The following is a 20,028-nucleotide window of genomic DNA, read 5'->3' on the forward strand; positions in this document are numbered from 1 at the left end:
CATGAGAGTTGACTAGAATATATTAACACAATTACATGTTTATATGTGTATTTTTCTAGAAAGAAAATAAAGTTTATACTGATATAAATTTGTACTTACAAGAATATTTTTGTTAAACGTATAAATTCAACTATAATAATTTGTATTTATCCACCATTATGATATATCTCTTTATATCCCCTACCAATTCAAAGGTTATTATTATTTTTTCTCATAATGTTGTTGGACATTTTCTTTAATGAGACTGGACTTTGACTTAGGTTAGAAAGTTTACTTAAAATTGAATTGTAAACTTATTTCAATTATTTTACAAAAATAATAATTATAAAATTATTTAAATAAAAATCAATTATCAAATTAATTTTAAGTTTTTCTTAAAAGAAATAGAAAAATATAATATTTATAAAAAACAAAATTATGACCAGCTGATGAATTAGTTTACTAAAAAAACAAAATAAAAACAGACATAAGTTCATAATTTTGTGTACAGAATCCTAACTGGTTTGTTAAAATTCGACCATTTAACTTACCCACATAGTGTTAAAAGATGAATGGATTTAAAAATAAAATAAATTTACATAATTCATTAGAATTTATTTATAATTTTTTTTTTCATTTTTTAGTTTATTATATTATATATATATATATATATATATATATGGGGAAAGTGTCCGCGCATAAAATAAAGCCCTGGTGAACCTCTTTTTTTTCTGACGAAAATGCCCCTATTGCGACACAATTTTTTATTTTCAAAAAATTTTAGTTATGAATTTTTTTTAAGAAAATGGCCCAGTTACGAGAAGAAAAAAAAATAAAATTCATCTCGCCTTTCCGGTTGCGTCACGCAACATCTGATTGTCCAAAAACAGTAAAAGGGGTCACCAGTTTTTTTAAGCTTGCACTTTTTGCATTTACCCATTTTTGAGTGTTATCTCCTCGAATTCCCTGAAGAATTGGGAGGGAATGATGTGGCACAATTTTATTAGTAAAAAAAATAACAAAATTTCACTCTCTTCTCTCTCTCCTCATCTTTTATCATTTTTCCAACTAATGAGGATATAGTGACACATCATTCTCTCTCCCATTCCCTCTCCTTATCCCTCCTTAATATATATATATATATATATATATATATATATATATATATATATATATATATATATATATATATATATATATATATATATATATATATTTTAATTTATCAACTAATCAATCAAATAAACAGATAAATCGATGAAACAAAACCAATATTTAATCATGGACATGTGAAGAAGGTTTTGGAAAACCAACATCAACCATAGGAAAACATTTCAGTAAAAAACCGACCTAACCGTTAAGGACACTGCAGTCGAAGACACGCGGTCATCTCCAATATCTTCCCTCTACACATGTAAATTGTAATGAGAAGAAATGTGATTTCATCGATTTTACTTGTAAAGAGTTTTTGCCAACTCAATTTCTTTGAGTTTAATAGTGAACTCAAACGATTTGACTCGCGATTTTGACTACATTCTTCAGTAGCAGTCCTTGCTCTAATTGATTTCATCGAATCCAGCTCTCCAATTTGAGTGAGTCCATGAAGCACAGGTAACCCCACATGTGTCACTGTATCAGGCACCTGTTTCGATTCCGACTTTGTACCCTTTCTTTCTGAGATCCCTACGATCTCTTCGATTCATTGCTTCTGACCTTCCTATAATATGATGTTTCAATTATATTATTGATTAATGATATACTTTACTATTAAGGCGCATGTGAAAAGATTTTCACATAGATTGCTACTACTTTTGACGCTCTAGCAAAAAAGATGAAATTTGGATTGTTTTTCCTATGGAACAATCATGACGAGTACGATTCGAATTGATATTGTATGTTGCCCTTTGCATTGTTTCAGGGAAATTACTTAAAAAACTTGTTTGCTGCGTACAATGAAGCAGAGAAAACAGGCCGGTACCACGCAGGATGCAAGGAAAACATCGAAAGATTCTTCTTTCATTGAAGAAAATGAAGCGCCACCAAGATCAAACTCGTTTTCTTCATCAAAGAGAGTATTCGGACTTTGTTTGGCGATGAGAGTTGCGAATTCTTTGCTGATCCAAACATATTTTAATCCTGATGAACACTGGCAAGCCCTAGAAGTAGCTCATCGCATTGTATTTGGGTATGATGAAATTTGAACTTTACTTAGCCGGAAAAAATGAAGAGATAGATATTTGCTTCTTCTAATGATGTGACTAAAATGGCAGATATGGACATCTGACATGGGAATGGGGAGAAGGCATAAGAAGCTTTTTACATCCTATGGTGTTTGCTGTCCTCTACAAAGTTCTTGCTTTACTTCAGCTTGATACCCCATTATTTATTGTTAGTATCTGCTCCTGCTCCTGCTCCTGCTCAGTACAAACCCTTATATTGCATTGGTGGTGCCATGTGAATTCATATTTTTCTTTCCTTTTTTACAGAGGAAGGCTCCACGGATACTGCAAGCCCTATTTTCTGCAATTGGCGATCTTTATTTGTACAAATTGGCTCAGTTGCTATTCGATACTAATGTCGCTAATCTGGCTGTATCCATCCATCTTTTATTGTTACAGCACAAGCTTTTGAATTCTATTTGAAATTTTAAATGATTCATTGACTTCATTATGTCAGTCCACTTCTTTAACATACTGCAGCTCTTTTCCCAGCTGACAAACTGGTTCATGTTTTTCTGTTTCAACCGAACTTTATCAAATAGTCTGGAGACTGTGCTTACAATTGTCGGGATATACTATTGGCCCTGTATGAGACCACTTTCAAGGGAAACTCGATTGGGTTCAAGAAAGTTGGGTTTGGTAATTGCAGCCATAGCATGTGCAATTAGACCAACAAGTGCAATTGTATGGGTATATGTTGGCATTCTGGAACTGCTAACAACTAAAGACAAGCTTAAATTTATTTTTCTTGAGATGGCACCTATTGGGTAATAAGATTTATTATTGGTTACTTGTTGATTACTCGTTTGAAGTTATGCGTTGTATTTTTTCCATCATAGTTTCTTTCCTATTCAGGCTACTGGTGCTAACACTTACTCTTTTCCTGGATCGTTTGATGTACGGATCTTGGGTTTTAGTTCCTCTTAATTTTCTGAGGTTCAATTTCCTTTCTGCTGGCGGAGATTACTACGGAACTCACAAATGGCATTGGTACTTCACTCAAGGGTTTTCAGTAATGGTCTTTACTTTCCTTCCCTTCTCTATAGCTGGCATTATTGGATCTAAAGAGTGGAAGCTATCTGGGCTTATAGCATGGGTTATAGGCCTTTACAGTGTACTTGGTCACAAAGAATTCAGGTGATTGTTTTTGTTCAACTGTGATTTGGAAACATTTTTGTTCATATATAGAAACACTTGGAAACTAAACTTAGTCGTACACAGATTCAAAATTTTAATTAGTTTCTGTATCTGGATCCGAATTCAGATACAAAAACATATTCAAAATGTGTTTCTGTAAGGGGGCAATATTTAAGGTTTGGCATTTTCAGTTTGATTTATATTTTTCTAATTATACTTGAGTAACAGGTTTGTCCTTCCTGTGCTTCCAATAGCTTTGATGTTCTCTGGATACTCGATAGCTTCAATTGGGAAACTTGAGTTTGCATATGGTAAACGGAGTGTATCTACAACTAGTAAGAAATTTCCTATGAAAAAGAAGCTGGCCATCCTTTTCCTTCTTGTTACCAACATACCAATGGCTTTATACATGAGTTTGGTTCACCAGGTAAAACATATTTGCAGCAACACTTTTTTTATTTTATTTTAACTGCTTCCTTGGAGAAAATTTCTTTCGGGCTAAACTATTTATTTTCCTTCCGGGAGTTCCTTATTTTGTTGAAGAATACAAGTTTCATTTTCTTTTTCTTTTAACTGAAATTTTGTTCTGGGTAGAGAGGAAGTGAAGATGTTATGAACTACCTCTCAGATGAGGCCCAGAAAGGGAATGTTGGAAGTATACTATTTTTGACACCATGTCATGCTACGCCTTATTACTCAACGCTTCATAGAAATCTTCCCATGCGTTTCTTAGATTGTTCCCCACCAAGGTACTCAAACTGGGAAGGAATATCATAATCCTCTTCTTGTGTCCTAGTATATGGACTCTGAACTATGTTTCTCATTTTCTGTTGAAAACAGGGAAGGAAACAGAATCCCAGATGAGTCGGATCGTTTTATGATGGATCCAGTTAGTTTTACCTTGGATTTTTTCAATCATAACTCCTTACCCAGTCATATTGTTCTATTTAACTCGCAAGAAGAGCTACTCAAGGATTTCTTAACATCTAATTCTCTTGAAGAGGTAATCAATAGTTGTTTGCACTTATTTATCTCTCCTAGTTTCCTTGCACTCCTCCGGCCTTCTAACTAAGATCCCTACCATTCTCTGTAGAGCAAGAGGTTTTTCCATGCTCATTTTAAGGTCGACCGTGATCTTCAGGCTTCCATAGTTGTGTATGCTCTAAAACACCATTGACTCATCGTACACCAAACAAACAAGTTGAGTTAGCATAATCCCTTTTGTTTTCTTTCATTTTTTACTGCTTCCTATTGTGTGTTCTTTCTGCAGAGTACATTTGCACCTTTTGTAGACTTCTAATATTTAGTGATCTGGGAATTTTTAACGTTTGTCAACTGCTTATTGCACAAAACTGTGGCGATTCATTCTGCCTTATATATTGTTGTGACATCCTATTTTGGAATTTGTATCACCCTTAAGTTACAGAGTGAACGTGTTCCTAAAGGAGAAAAAACAAGTGTTATGAATACAAATCTTATTGATGCTTCTAGCAATCTTATTTTAGAGAAGGGGCAGGCTATCCACATGAAAATGATAGAAAACAGAACACATGAATGAAAAAACACAATAATCACATAATTAAGAGTACAAGCCTGTAATTGACGACAGTATAGATTAACATGAAGTTGTTTTTTTGTTCTTTTGTCTTGAAATTATTTGCATCATTTATAGTACTGAAGGTCGTCATACTTTGTGAATGAAGTGGAGAGCATGAGCATGTGATTAATGGTGGAAGCCCACATCTTGTAAAGCTGGTAGTCTCCCATCATGTCCAACTTCATGCTTCCTCTATTTGTGCGTACTACTATGAGGTAACATGTTCCTGCCTCCTCCCCATCATCTTCTTCGTCTTCTTCTTCGTGTAAATCTCTGTATAGCTCAGCATGTATGTCCACTATTATACCTGAATTCAACCCAACTCCCCCAGACTTATGTCAGATCAGAATTAGCTTTTAAACGACAAAGAAGATTGTCGCATTCATGGAGAAAATGAAAAAAAAACATGAAAGTAAACGCACTTTGCTTCTTGTTTGTGAAAGCATTCAACAAATTGGGCTTCCATATTTTGAGAATAACCTGAAAGAGTAATAAATGATGTTATTTTACATTAATTCTCCCCCCAAAAAAGATAAGGAAAGTTCAAAGAGTATATACCTTGGCATCATTGCTAAGAACAATGGATACTGTTCTGATTTTACACCTCCCTGGTAATAGAGATTAGTACCCAAATTTCAATTAAAAGAATTTGGACTAATTGATTTATAGAGGTAAGTTAGTAAGTAGTTACTTACCATCAGAAGCCTGAATATTGAGCTGAGAGCCTTTCCCCAGAATGGCTCTGCACTTGTCAAACTCGAAATGGTCTTCTTCTTCGTTCTTCTCTTCTATAGGTAGAATTGGAGCAGCCGTGTTGAATCTGTTTGTCTTCATTCTGGACCTTGCTTTCAGTGCAGCTGCTCCTCTCAAAGCTGAATCATCATCCAATTTAACAAACATATATGCTTAGTTAGTATTGCATATCATCTAATCAATAATTTGACATTAGATTGAATCTGATTACAAGTTGCAGCAGCAGCCGTAAGGGTCAATATATCGCCTGTGCTGGTGCCGCTCATGGCTGAACTCATGATGGAGCTCAGTTGGTCTCTCTTGGCCCCCATTGCCTCTGCAAATTGCGCACACTGTGCTGCCACCAGGGCTGCCGCTGAGGCCACCGCCGCCTCCTTGGTGGGGTCGTATTCAGACCCGTCCGCCGCCACTGCCGCCAGCGCTGCAGCAATTCCTGCGACGGATATCGCTGCATGAATTTCTGCTCTTTGCATCCTCTTGTCTTCTTTCCTCTTATCTTTTATTTCCTTCAACCATTTCTTGATCGATACATTTTTTAGGGGCGCCATCTTCCAAGGAAACTGCCATTTACAGTTATCAACATGAGCCAGCCAGTATATTATTGTTTTAATTATATAATCACATACCCATTTCTTTCTGAAACTATAGTACTGATTGTAGTTCAACTCTGGATGCATAGCTTGTTGCATCCAAATCCAAGACTGCATTAATTTTAGAGAAAATTAATGTATAGTTAGTGAAGGAGAATACTAACTGCTAACTAAATCAGCTTACTTTGACATTATTGGATTTCCATGGTGGTATGGAACCGTTTGTGTCTTCCATCCTCACTCTACTACTCTTCTCTGGCTTCATCTAAGATGAAATTAATGTCATATAGTTAGTATACATGCCTGCCAATCCCAATCCCAATCCCATGAATAAATTCTACTTACAGGAAACGGTGATAGTGCACCGAGAGCAGTACTATCGACCATGTTGACCGGATTTTCATGTAGAACAATGGATCGATCTGATAAGTCGGGTTGAAAAGCTTGAACTGCGAAATTGCACCATGTTTTGGAAAGGAAGTCCATGGTTTCTGGGTGAGCATGGGAAAGAGTTTGATTTGCATTGGATTTGGGTTCCATTAGGGAAATTAAGTAGAGAAGAGATGGAATGAGATGAGATTTAGGAGAAATGAGATTGTTTGGTATAAATAAGGCCTTAATTACAATGCAGTAGAAGCCAGGCAGACAGCTTGTGAAGAAGATAGATGATTGATTATCACCTGGCTAGCTATTGTCTCCCCCCTAAACTCACTAATTATGTGCATTACTAAAACATTGTGGCCCATCCCCAACTAGAAAGTGCTTATCTTCTCTAAAGTTTATATATAAATACATTATATTAATATGCTACAACAGTAACAGCATTTCCCTAAATCATCATTCTCATCATTTCTATGTTGATTCCTCTGTCCATTTTATTTCATTTTAAATTATACTGCAGAACAATCTTTGACACTGTAATATTCCATTCTCATCTTTGACAAAAGAACCTCAAAGGAGGAAGTACAACAAAATGCAGTTGGCTGTAAATGTCTGTCCTCTCATAATAGAATGTTCTCCATGAAATGAAAGACACAAACAAATGACATGTTACAGTTGGAAAGAGTACTATTCAGGAATTGGATTCTTTATCCACGTGTCTTTATCCACGTGTCCCGCTTCTGCTTAGATTCGTTGGACTTGGACTGTGATGGCCCGGTTAACTTGTCTAAGATTTTTATAGCCTATTGATACAATTCGTTCGTGTCATTGGTTGACACGAGTTAGGAAAAGGATAACAACATAGATAAGAAAATCTCAGAGATCATTTTGAAACTCATCGCTATAGGGGACAATTGGAAATACTCTTGGGTATGAATTCGGATCTAGATGAAAAATAGTCAATACTCTTGGGTATGAATTCGGATCTAGATGAAAATTTGTCAATAAATTTCTTGTCGGATACAAGGATATTTTGGGATTGATGAATAGTAAAGGGGTGTTAGGGGCCCCAAATTTTGGAAAATATAAGATAACATGATGTTGATTAGGAAGAAGTCCCCAAAGATTTAGTTTGATTGATGGATGGATGTATGAACCACATGCCAAGCACTAGAGAAGCAGAGATGAAGTAGAAGTATTATGAAATCATAAAGAGAAGCATCAGGTCCCCATACTTTTTCTGTCTTTAAATTCAAGCCTGAAGTTCAATCAAACCCAACTTCAAATAACATTTTTCTATTCAATAGAATCAATACTAGATCAGATAGATAGAGTATAGGAGCTGTCAAAGTCCCACCATTTCTCTCTATATATAAATAAACAAATAAATACCCTCTTTTAACTGTGTTCGATCGTATACATAAACACCATAAACTCTAAAACCATAACCGACAAACCAAAAAGTTTCAACTTTTCTCCCCGCCAATCGATTTTGATTGATTTCTGTAAAGTAATAGAGAAATGCCTTAACATTCTTGTGGCTTAATTATGGCTTGTCCTAGTGAATCATTATGATAACTAAGCATGCAATAAAAAGGGACCCAACATTAGCAAAAGCAATAATTAAGATGTATACATGTTAGATTAAGCTTTTTGCTCTAATTAATTAGTTAAAGGGCTTAATTATACATATTATTTATGCTATAAAAAGTAGTTCTCGAGTTAGCTGGGGATTCTTTAATAAAAACATATATATTAAAAATGAAAATTAAGACATATTGATTATGATTAGTCTCATGGGAGAATTTCTCTTTTAGCATAGATGATTAATTATTATATTAATCTGGTTTTAAAATATTGGAGGCATGCTAAAAAGTCTTAAGTATTTGTACTAAACCAATTTTAAATAACACATATGAACGTGCAGTGGCTAAATTGATTTCAATTTTAGTTAATACAATCACTATTTGTTAAAAAATAACATAATTAGCAAATTTAGATCTAAATATGCAGTGAGGTCATATGAAAGAAGAACATAGTAAAATTTTAAAAAATGTCTTAGATTTATTTTGAGTTATGATAAAATATGTTTCTCTTATTTTAATTAAGTAAAATAAATAATTAATAATAACATATTAATTTATTTAAATTAAAATAAATATATGGCTAATTCCATTCAACTGTTTTGAAAAGATCGTAGCTTTCTTACCCACACACCAACCTCATTTAAGGATAAAAGCCAAAATTCGATTAAAAGATCAAAGTCAAGACTGTTTGCAAAACTCCTCAAAAATTACTCATCTTAGATATAAACTCGTGAATCTTTTGCACCCGCTTTAAACTAGTATTATTTTCTTAATCCGATACATGGGCATTAAGGCGCCACCAATGCTACATGATATCGCCGAAAGTTGGATGCGTCTCCTGTGTAACAGGCTAGATATTTACCCTAGATAGTGTGGCTTTAAGGCGCCGTCAATGCTAAATGATGTTGTTGAAAGCTAGATGCGTCGGATTGTGTATAACCAGCAAGGTATTTGCTCTAGAGTCTAGACAGCGTGTTAAATTTGTTTTCCAGGAGCTATTTTGCTCGATCAGGTGAGTGTTCTTATTTATTTTAAAATTATTCAATTATTTGTTATACTATCTTATAAAGGTGTAGGTGGGTCGGTTTATTGATTAAAATGCGACGTTTATTTACTAATTTTTAAACCATCGATTTAGTTTGAATGGTTAGAAGAACAGTTTGATTCATTGACAAATTTGTTAAAATAGATTAAATATATCAATAAAAATCTATATTATATGAACAAATACAAATATTATAAATAAAATATTGTAACATAATTCATAAATCAATGGCATAATTTATAAAACACAAATACTAATGTTAAGATTTATTTTTAGTTAACAATTTTATAATTAAATTTGCTTACTATTAATAATAGTTAATATTTTTAATAATCTACTAACCAGTTTTTAAATTTATAATATTCTCATATTATTAATAGTTTAAATGCTGATTTAATAGTTATAATACATTACTCATTTTATTTATTTTTATTTAAATATTATTTTTAAACATTTCAACGGTTTCAATGACGTTGAATCGAAAAAATGAACAGTTGAGATCGATTTAGTAAAAAATAAACCATAATGAATTCGGTTTGATCGGTTCAGTTTGATATTCGATTTGATTTGAGCAGTTTCGCTTTGGTATGATTTACGGTTTGGTTTTCGGTTCGGTTTACTCACCACGACTCTTATATACTTATTTATTTTTTTGCAATAATTTATTTATTAAAATTATTATAACAATTTATTACTAATGACTTATTTGAAATTATAAGCAGAATAAACTATATAATTAAAATTGAATATTATAATTAAAAATATTAACAGTTTAATTTTATTTCCAAAATAATATAACCTTATAAAATAAATAATATTTTTGAATATTATTATTATATTCATTACCTCCATTGATTAAGATAATTATTGAGTGTAAATGGTGAGAATGTGGTTGGATGCTAGACTTATCATTCCTGCAAAGTTATGTTTTTAATTTTTTTTATTACCATTTTTATGAAAAATCATAAGTTACCATTTATATTTTTAAATACTATGATAAAACTGTTTTAATATAGTATATATAATTTCATATATTACAAATTTATATCATTATAAAAAATATATTTGTTGTATAATATATTTTTGAATTTCTGTTATCGTCTCCAATCAATTAAACTAAACAAAGTGACGGAAAGTTATAATTTTAATCTATTTTATAAAGGGAGATGGGAATTCAATTATAGTATAGTAACTAAATTCTATAATATTTTTATTCAAATAATTAAAATATAGTTTGATATAAAATTACTCTTATTGTGATTAAAAGTTGTGGTAAAATGATTTAAATCTTATACAATGAATAATTATTTTAGAAAAATTATCATTTCAATTTTGTGAAATATTAATACTTGAACAAAAGGAAAAATATTAATAACTTGATTAAAACTTCGATTTTCGTAAAAGAGCAATTTATTTGGGCCTTAATGCCTTATCAGAAGCTCCTTTTAATAAAATTATTGGTCCAACTCAAGCCCATTAGAAATGCAGCATTATAGATTTCTTTTCCTCCAAAATTGAAGTCCAGTATATTTTGGACTTGATTATTTATAAATGCCGAAATGACTTAGGCTATGATTACATCACAGCCACAGGATTGAATCACGTGATTTTTAGCCAATTATCTGGAAATGATTAATCATATATTAATTTCGGTATTCAAAATTTTATTCGGTTAAATTCAATGGTTAAATTAGTGAAATAATATATTTATTTATAAATATCATGTAAATAATAAGTTAATAACGTTTAAAATCGTTAACACAATTTTTTTTTATATATTTTAATAATAAGGAGTCTGAATATGTGAGTTTTGAAAAAGAGGTTGAGATTATTATAATAAGAAGTCTCAATTTGACAATTCAGTTAAAAATAAAAGATTTTGTATATTTTAAAACGAGATTAACGATGAAAAATGCAAAAAGAATCTGTAAACATCAACTTTTTGTGTTGAGGTGTTCCTTGTCATTGCGTGCGGGTTTTTTTAAAATTCCGGGTAAACGGGTCAGGGTTTTCTGTTATGAAAACGGGTTAGAGTATAAATACTTTTTTGGGGTATTTTTTCATAATATACAGTAAGTTGAGAGAGAGTGAATTACAGATTTAGGGTTTCTGGTTTCTTTCTTCTTCTTGTTCTTTAGCTGATCTAGAGAGAGATTGGGGGAGCTTTTGATTATGAAGTAGTTCAATTATTCCTAGTGTAATCATTTCTTTCAATTGAGAGCAGGGCATGTAAGTTTCTACTATTGACATTTGTTTGATTTAGTGAAACTTATCCCTCCCGTGGACGTAGGTCGATTTTGACCGAACCACGTATATTGTGTTGTCGTTTATTGCTTTGTGCTATTTCAGTTCTTGGTAAATTTGTTGTTCGTCATAGACGATTTTGGAAACTGATTTGTTACAGGTTTGATTTCTAAGAAAATCCATAGTTTAGCTGTTGCAAAACCCAACAGTGGTATCAGAGCAGTATTGATTGGTTATCTGTTTTAACATTGGAGCAGAGTGCTCTGCTGGTTATTTGGCGAAATTCATAGAAGAGATCAACTGGTTTCTTTGCTGGGGTTTTTGTCAGTTGTTAAGGCAGTAATAATGGGAAAATCTAGACCTGATATGGTGAGTCTGAATGGTACAAACTATAGGCAATGGAAACTAATGATTAGTGATCTGTTAGTTTTAGATGATTTGAATGAAGCAATTGAAAATGAGGGTGTTAGACCTGAGACTACAAAAGAGGCTGATTGGAAAAAGACAGATAGAAAGGCCTGCAGCTTTATTCGTTCCTGGGTTGGTGTAAATGTTGTGCACCATGTTGAGAACGAGACTACGACGTATGGTGTGTGGAGCAAACTTGAAGCTCTCTATGTTGGGAGGTTAGCAAGGAATAAAGCAGCACTGGTACGAAGGCTGCTGAATCTGAAGTACATTGATAATAAATCAATTGCTGAGCATTTGAATGAATTTCAAAATATTTTGAATCAGTTGAGTAGTACGAAGATAAACTTTGATGATGAGGTACAAGCACTTTTAGTCCTTGGATCTTTGCTTGCAAGTTAGGAGACACTTATTATCACTCTCAGCAACTCAGCACCAAATGATAAAGTCAACATGGAATTTGTCACCAGTTCCTTCTTTAATGAGGAGAATCGAAAAGGGGATAAACCATCTAAGTCTAATATGTTGGTGGCTGATAGAGAAAGATCAAATGATAATAGAAGTGGTTCGAGCAGGGGCAAGTCTAGAAGCAAGTCTAGAGCTCCAAAGAAGGATGGTGCTTGCCATTACTATGGCAAATTGGGTCACTGGAAAAATGAGTGCTGGAAATTTAAAAATGATAAAGCAAAGGGTATAGTGAAGCCCAGAGAAAAGAAAGAACAGAGTGCAGATACATCTGTTTATGCTTCAAATGGTGAACTGACATATGCTTCTAACTGTCAAGACTCCTGTCTTAGCACATCTTTAAATGAAACAGCATGGATTGTTGACACAGGTGCCTCATTCTATATTAGTCCACACAAAGGTTACTTCCAGTCCTACAAAGCTGGTGATTATGGTGAGGTTCGTATGGGTAACAGTGGTGTATCCGAGATAGTTGGTCTTGGTGATGTTAGAATCGAGACAAACATGGGTTGTTTCCTGACATTGAGAGATGTAAGACATGTTCCTGATTTGAGAATGAATTTGATTTCAGCAGATAAGCTCGATGATGGAGGCTACCATAATGTTTTCAGCGGTGGAGCATGGAAGCTAAGCAAGGGTTCATTGGTTGTTGCACGAGGTAAGAAATGTTGTTCCTTATACAAGACAAATTTGAAAATTGTCTATGATGCAACATATTCTGTTGTGATGGAGTCATCCTATGAGTTGTGGCACAAGAGACTAGGTCACATTAGTGAAAAGGGGCTGAATGTTTTGATCAAGAGGAATGAGCTGTTGAATCTCAAGGATGCTCATCTTGAAAATTGTGAGCATTGCTTGAAGGGTAAGCAGAACAGAGTCTCCTTCAGTAAGTCAAAAGTGGAACTGAAAAAGAATGTCCTTGAACTGGTCCATACAGATGTTTGTGGTCCTATGAAGATTAAATCCATAGGTGGTGCTTCCTATTTTGTAACCTTCATAGACGATGCATCTAGGAAGGTTTGGGCATATGCTATAAAGTCCAAAGATGAGGTTGCATCAAGGTTTGAGGTCTTTCACAAGCTGGTTGAAAGAGAGACATGAAGAAAACTGATGAGGGTGCGGTCATATAATGGGGGAGAGTACATAGGCTCATTTGATGATTATTACAAAGAGCAGGGTATTCGACATGAACAGACTGTGCCCAAGACTCCACAATAAAATGGTGTGGCAGAGAGGATGAACAGAACAATGTTAGAACAGATGAGGAGTATGCTCTCCCATGCTAGGTTGGCTAAGCATTTCTGGGCTGAAGCCATGAGCACTGTAGTGTATGTGATCAGCCGTTCTCCCTCCAAGCCATTGAATAATAAGTGTGCAAAAAGCGTCTGATCAGGTAAAGATGTTAATTATGACTATTTACGTGTTTTTGGTTGCAGAGCTTTTGTGCATGTTCCAAAAGATGAGAGGTCTAAGCTAGATGCAAAAACCAAGCAATGCATATTTTTGGGGTATGGTGATGAAAAGTGGGGATACAAGTGTTATGACCCAGTTGACAATAAGGTTTTGAGAAGCCGAAATGTGGTATTCCTTGAAGATCAGACTATTGAGAATTTTGAAGATGGTGAAAAACTTGATGCATACATACGTGATCTTTCATGATGTTGAGGAGACAAGGCCACATGTAGCTTCAAACTCAGATAGTAATGATGATGTTCCTTAGGGTCAAACTGTAGGCCATGAAAATGATACTAATACTGAAACTGATTTTGGTGATAATGTTGAGGTTGATTTTGAAGTTCAACAAGAAGATGGAAATCAACAGAATCAACAAACAGAGGTACTTATGAGGTCTACTAGGGAGAAAAGATCAAGTTTTAAGTACCCTGCTACAGAGTATGTCATTCTAATTGATTGTGAAGAGCTTATATGCTATAAGGAGGCTCTTGAGGATGCTCATAAGGAAGAATGGATAGCTGCCATGGATGAAGAGATGAAGTCATTGCTGAAAAATGACACATATGAACTAGTTCAAAGACCAAAGAACAGAAAAGTATTACAAAATAAATTGGTGTACAAGATCAAGCAAGAAGGTGATGATAACAAGACAAGATACAAGGTTAGGCTAGTTGTCAAAGGTTTTGGCCAGAGGCATGGAATCGATTATGATGAGATTCTCTCACCGGTAGTGAAGATGACTTCTATTCGGGCGGTGTTAAGTCTAGCTGCTTGTATGTATCTTGAGGTTGAACAGCTTGATGTCAAGACTGCATTTCTCCATGGTGATTTGGATGAAGATGTTTATATGGAGCAACCTGAAGGTTATAATAAGAAAGGTGAGGAAAACAAGGTGTGCAAACTTGTCAAAAGTCTGTATGGTTTGAAGCAAGCACCAAGACAGTGGTATATTAAGTTTGAGTCATTCATGACCATCCATGGGTACATGAAGACGTCTACAGATCACTGTGTTATGCAAAAGTTTGCTTCTAATGATTTTATTATACTTCTCCTATATGTTGATGACATGCTGATTGTTGGGAGTGACAAGCTCAAGATTGCCAAGTTGAAAAAGGATTTGGCTAAGTCTTTTGAGATGAAAGACTTGCGTCAAGCAAGACAAATTCTTGGAATGCAGGTCATTCGTAATCGGGTGAAGAAAATGCTATGGTTGTCTCAAGAGAGATATATTGAGAAGATTCTAAAACGATTCTGTATGGACAAGGCAAAGCCAGTTGCTTGTCCATTGGCTACACACTTGAAAATAAACAAGACAATGTCTCCCAAGGACGAAGAGGAAAAACAATAAATGTGCAGTGTTCCATATGCTTCAACAATAGGCAGTCTGATGTATGCAATGGTCTGTACAAAACCGGATATAGCTCATGCGGTTGGAGTACTTAGTCGTTTCCTTTCAAATCCCGGTAAGACACACTGGGAAGCGGTTAAGTGGCTAATTAGATATCTTCGAGGGACCTCCAAATACGCTTTGTATTATGGTACTGGAAAGCCACATGTTGAAGGGTTTCTAATTCAGATATGAGTGGTGATATTGACACTATGAGATCAACTTTAGGGTATTTGTTTACCTTTAGAGGAGGAACTGTATCATGGCAGTCTCGTCTATAGAAATGTGTTGCTTTGTCTACTACAGAAGCTGAATATATTGCCATTACTGAATGTTGTAAGGAAATGAGATGAATGAAAGAATTATTGAAAGAAATAAGCATTGCACAAGACATGTTTGTAGTGTTTAGTGACTCACAAAGTGTTATACATGTGAGCAAGAATCCAAGTTTCCATTCACGTTCAAAACACATCCAAAGAAGGTACCATTGGATCCGTGAAGTGCTCGAGAAGAAGGAGTTATACTTGGAGAAAGTGCATATAAATGAGAACGGGTCATATATGATGACAAAGGGCTTGCCAAGAGGCAAGCATGAGATATGTTGTGCCAAAGCCGGAATGGTTCTGGAAGAAGCGTCATGATGATGAATGTTTATAACAACATTCTCCCATGGCTCGGAAGGGGGAGAATTGTTGAGGTGTTCCTTGCCATTGCGGGCGGGTTTTTTTTAAAATTTTGGGTAAACGGGTCAGGGTTTTCTGTAATGAAAACGGGTTAGAGTATAAATACTTTTTTTGGGTATTTTCTCATAATATACAGTAAGTTGAGAGAGAGTGAATTACAGATCTAGGGTTTTCTGGTTTCCTTCTTGTTCTTTGGTTGATCTAGAGAGAGATTGGGGGAGCTTTTGATTGTGGAGTAGTCCAATCATTCCTAGTGTAATCACTTTTTTCATTTGAGAGTAGGGCATGTAAGTTTCTACTATTGACATTTGTTTGATTTAGTGAAACTTATCCCTCCTTTGGACGTAGGTCGATTTTGACCGAACCACGTATATTGTGTTGTCGTTTATTGCTTTGTGCTATTTCAGTTCTTGGTAAATCTGTTGTTCGTCATAGACGATTTGGAAACTGATTTATTACCGGTTTGATTTCTAAGAAAATCTATAGTTTTGCTGTTGCAAAACCCAACATTTTGCACTATAAGTTTATAATTAAATTTAAGTCTATTTTAATAAATAAAAACAGTAAATAAAACTAACAAATTAAATAAATTTAAAATGATTTTATCTACTTAATTCATTTATGGAAAAAAACTTATTGAACGCCAAATTAAACGATACATAAGTGATACCTAAGTGCAGCATACCATCTTAGACCACAAACCAAACTAGGCCAGAAATAATGAGAAGGATAAAAGAGAGAGTTCGACTTTTAACTTTTTGTTTGGGCTTATATGTTTTATTGTTAGTAAATAAGTTATGATAGAGTATCTAACCTTGATAAATGATAGAGAACGGTAATTATATGGCAAGAAATTTGATGAGAATGATGTGTTATTTTTTTATTGGATTGAAAATTTGAAAATTTTCTATCTTATTAGATTTTAAAATCCAACAAGAGAATAACATATCATTCCTGTCAACTTTTTTAACATATAATTATCGCAATCTATCCTTTCTCATTCAACTACGATGCTATGGCTCTCTAGTTATATTTTTAAAGTTTTTAAGATTGAAAAATTCAATGTGTTTCTTCAAATTTAGTGATTGGATATGCTTATATCTTTATTGTTCGAAAAATCTGACATGTCGTTATGAAATTAATTCATTTGAGCGAGAGATTAATTACTAATGATCAAATAATAAAAGTTAATTATATAACGAGTAAAGAGTACAAAGGCTTTAAGGTTTGAGTGGTGTAATAGGGAGTTAGGATGGTTTTCCAAACTAAATTGATTTGACGTTCTACTCCCTAAACTAACATATTTTTGTTATTCATTTCTAAACTAACTTAGTTTACTATTTAAACTCATTTTTTTATTTTTTATTATTATATATATATATTTTTAAATTATTATTTTTATAAATTTGATATATTTAAATTATTATTGGTATAAATTAAATTATTTATATTTTGATATATATTATTTTTGTAAATTTGATTATTTATATTTTGATATATAATCTAAATTATTATTTTTATAAATTTGATTATTTATATTTTGATATATAATCTAAATTATTATTTTTTATAAATTTAATTATTTATATTTTAATATACAAATTTAAAAAAAAAACTAACGAGGTCAAAGCCAGCGTATTCGAACCGAAATGGATAACTCACGAAGGACATACGAGACGTAGTCAACGCTGTCCTAAGCAAAATCGTCAATAATCTATATATATATAATGATGCTTAATAAAATAAATGGAGGGTGACATTCATGCTCTCACCACAGCTCACATAAGTTTATTATATTTTTTTAACATTTTATAACCATTTCTCTCTTATCATAATTACTATTTATTAATTTATCTTTACTAATGAATTTTTATTTTATTTTACTAATTTCTCTTTCTTAATTATTATTTTTATTATTTTATCTTAATATAAAAAAACGTTCAATTTAATAAATGAAAATTTTGACATAAATAAGAGAAAAACGTTAAATTTAATAAATAATAAATTAATGGGCATTAAACATAAATAAGAGAAAACCAATACAAATATTTGTAAATTTTTCTTTCTCTCACATATTCATTCTTTTACTTTTTGATTTCTCACCTATTCATTTTATTTATGATTTTGGACGGGCGAGACACTATCATGCATTAGATGAGCAGTTTTCGATCCGCAGACGCTGAGTGTGGTATGTTTATGAGCTAGGAATGTAAAGGTTCTCATCATACAATCATCTGGTAACTTGCTTACTTTGCTGTAATAATTTACAGAATACTTCGTCAATACATTAGATTTAAAAATTTATGATACTCTATTGAGACCTTATAAGGGCACATGAATGAGCAGTACTCCATGATTCTTGCAATTTACATTGCTTTCCTTAGCTCTATTATGATGTATATTAAACTAATAATAACAAGAAGAGACAAATAGGAAGAACTACTCTAAATCCTTACACATTTTTTGTCATCTGGTTTATGGTAGCTACTCTCGGTCTAAATTTTGGTGTAAAGGAGGTGACATCGTTTTTGTTGGAGAGGTTAAATTTAGGTTTTTCTTCTTCCAACGATTTTATATATTCTTAATGATTGAGTTATGAAAACACATTTTGCAGATGGAGATGATATGGAATGACTCTAATGGACGATCTGGACCAGATGACCTAAATGGAATTAAAATCTTAACTTTCATCTACACAACATGTAAACATAACTGATCACTTTTTATTACAATTATATAGATTTAAAAGGAATATTTCAGCACGTCTTAGAAGCATGTGAGTATAGAAGTCTTTGTCTAAACTTGGTGTAAAGGAGGGTGACAATGTTTTTGTTGAAGAGGTTAAATTTAACTTTTTGAACGATTTAGTATCTCTTAATGATTGTTATGAACACATTTTGTAGAACACCACTAAATTTACATTAAAAATTTTCATTTTTTAACATTAAAAATAACAAAACTTATAAAATTAATAAAAAAAATTAAAATAGTGTAAGTTTATGTTTATATTTATATAAGAATATTTAGTTCATATAACTTCCTTTATTTATGTAATAAATATTCTTAAATAAAAAAAAAATATATTGTAAGTTCATGTATATATATATTTTGTTTTAATATAAATATATATTATTTTATTATTAATCTTATATAAATATTTCTTTCATTATATATATAATAATGCTTAATAAAATAAATGGAGAGTGACATCCACGCTCTCACCACAGCTCATATAAACTTATTATATTTTTTTAACATTTTATAACCGTTACTCACTTATCATAATTACCATTTATTAATTTATCTTTCCTAATTAATTTTTTTTTATTTTACTAATTTCTCTTTCCTAATTATTATTTTTATTATTTTATCTTAATATAAATAAATGAAAAATTAGACATAAATAAAAGAAAAACGTTAAATTTAATATATAATAAATTAATGGGCATTAAACATAAATAAGAGAAAACCAATACAAATATTTGTAAATTTTTCTTTCTCTCACATATTCCTTCTTTTACTTTTTGGTTTCTCACCTATTCTTTTTATTTATGATTTTGGACGGGTGAGACACTATCATGCATTAGATGAGCAATTTTCGATCCGCAGACGCTGAGTGTGGTATGTTTATGAGCTAGGAATGTAAATGTTCTCATCATACAATCATCTGGTAACTTGCTTACTTTGCTGTAACAATTTACAGAATAATTCGTCAATACATTAGATTTGAAAATTTATGATACTCTATTGAGACCTTATAAAGGCACATGAATGAGCAGTACTCCATGATTCTTGCAATTTACATTGCTTTCCTTAACTCTGTTCTGATGTATATTAAACTAATAATAATAAGAAGAGACAAATAGGAAGAACTACTCTGAATCCTTACACATTTTTTGTCATCTGGTTTATGGTAGCTACTCTCGGTCTAAATTTTGGTGTAAAGGAGGTGACAACGTTTTTGTTGGAGAGGTTAAATTTAGGTTTTTCTTCTTCCAACGATTTTGTATATTCTTAATGATTGAGTTATGAAAACACATTTTGCAGATGGAGATGATATGGAATGACTCTAATGGACGATCTGGACCAGATGGCCTAA

At 32.6% G+C, this 20,028-nt stretch overlaps 2 protein-coding genes across 2 annotated transcripts; one reads left to right on the plus strand and one right to left on the minus strand.

Annotated features, from left to right (window-relative positions):
• The first annotated feature begins 1,821 nt into the window (after nt 1-1,821).
• On the plus strand, nt 1,822-4,730 carry LOC124925695 (mannosyltransferase APTG1). Its single transcript, XM_047465766.1, has 9 exons — nt 1,822-2,164; nt 2,250-2,367; nt 2,466-2,570; nt 2,679-2,965; nt 3,054-3,335; nt 3,564-3,762; nt 3,930-4,084; nt 4,176-4,338; nt 4,429-4,730. The coding sequence occupies exons 1-9, from the start codon at nt 1,932-1,934 to the stop codon at nt 4,510-4,512; spliced, it is 1,626 nt and encodes a 541-aa protein (XP_047321722.1). The 5' UTR covers nt 1,822-1,931; the 3' UTR covers nt 4,513-4,730.
• A 156-nt stretch (nt 4,731-4,886) lies between these two features.
• On the minus strand, nt 4,887-6,862 carry LOC124925696 (VAN3-binding protein). Its single transcript, XM_047465768.1, has 8 exons — nt 6,617-6,862; nt 6,460-6,515; nt 6,312-6,386; nt 5,897-6,245; nt 5,628-5,804; nt 5,491-5,540; nt 5,355-5,412; nt 4,887-5,239 (listed from the first exon to the last, which is right to left on the minus strand). Exons 1-8 carry the CDS (start codon nt 6,813-6,815, stop codon nt 4,998-5,000), a joined length of 1,206 nt encoding a protein of 401 aa, XP_047321724.1. The 5' UTR covers nt 6,816-6,862; the 3' UTR covers nt 4,887-4,997.
• Nucleotides 6,863-20,028: the final 13,166 nt, after the last annotated feature.

This window comes from Impatiens glandulifera, chromosome 2 (genome assembly GCF_907164915.1).
Source record: "Impatiens glandulifera chromosome 2, dImpGla2.1, whole genome shotgun sequence".
NCBI lineage: Eukaryota > Viridiplantae > Streptophyta > Magnoliopsida > Ericales > Balsaminaceae > Impatiens > Impatiens glandulifera.

Coding starts and splice junctions, on each gene's coding strand:
- LOC124925695 (XM_047465766.1), top strand. CDS start 1,932: ATGAAGCAGAGAAAACAGGCCGGTACCACGCAGGATGCAAGGAAAACA. Junction 2,966..3,053: donor CTTGAGATGGCACCTATTGG/GTAATAAGATTT, acceptor TTTCCTATTCAG/GCTACTGGTGCTAACACTTA. Junction 3,763..3,929: donor ACATGAGTTTGGTTCACCAG/GTAAAACATATT, acceptor TGTTCTGGGTAG/AGAGGAAGTGAAGATGTTAT.
- LOC124925696 (XM_047465768.1), bottom strand. CDS start 6,815: ATGGAACCCAAATCCAATGCAAATCAAACTCTTTCCCATGCTCACCCA. Junction 6,387..6,459: donor GGAAATCCAATAATGTCAAA/GTAAGCTGATTT, acceptor AAATTAATGCAG/TCTTGGATTTGGATGCAACA. Junction 5,413..5,490: donor TTCTTAGCAATGATGCCAAG/GTATATACTCTT, acceptor TTACTCTTTCAG/GTTATTCTCAAAATATGGAA.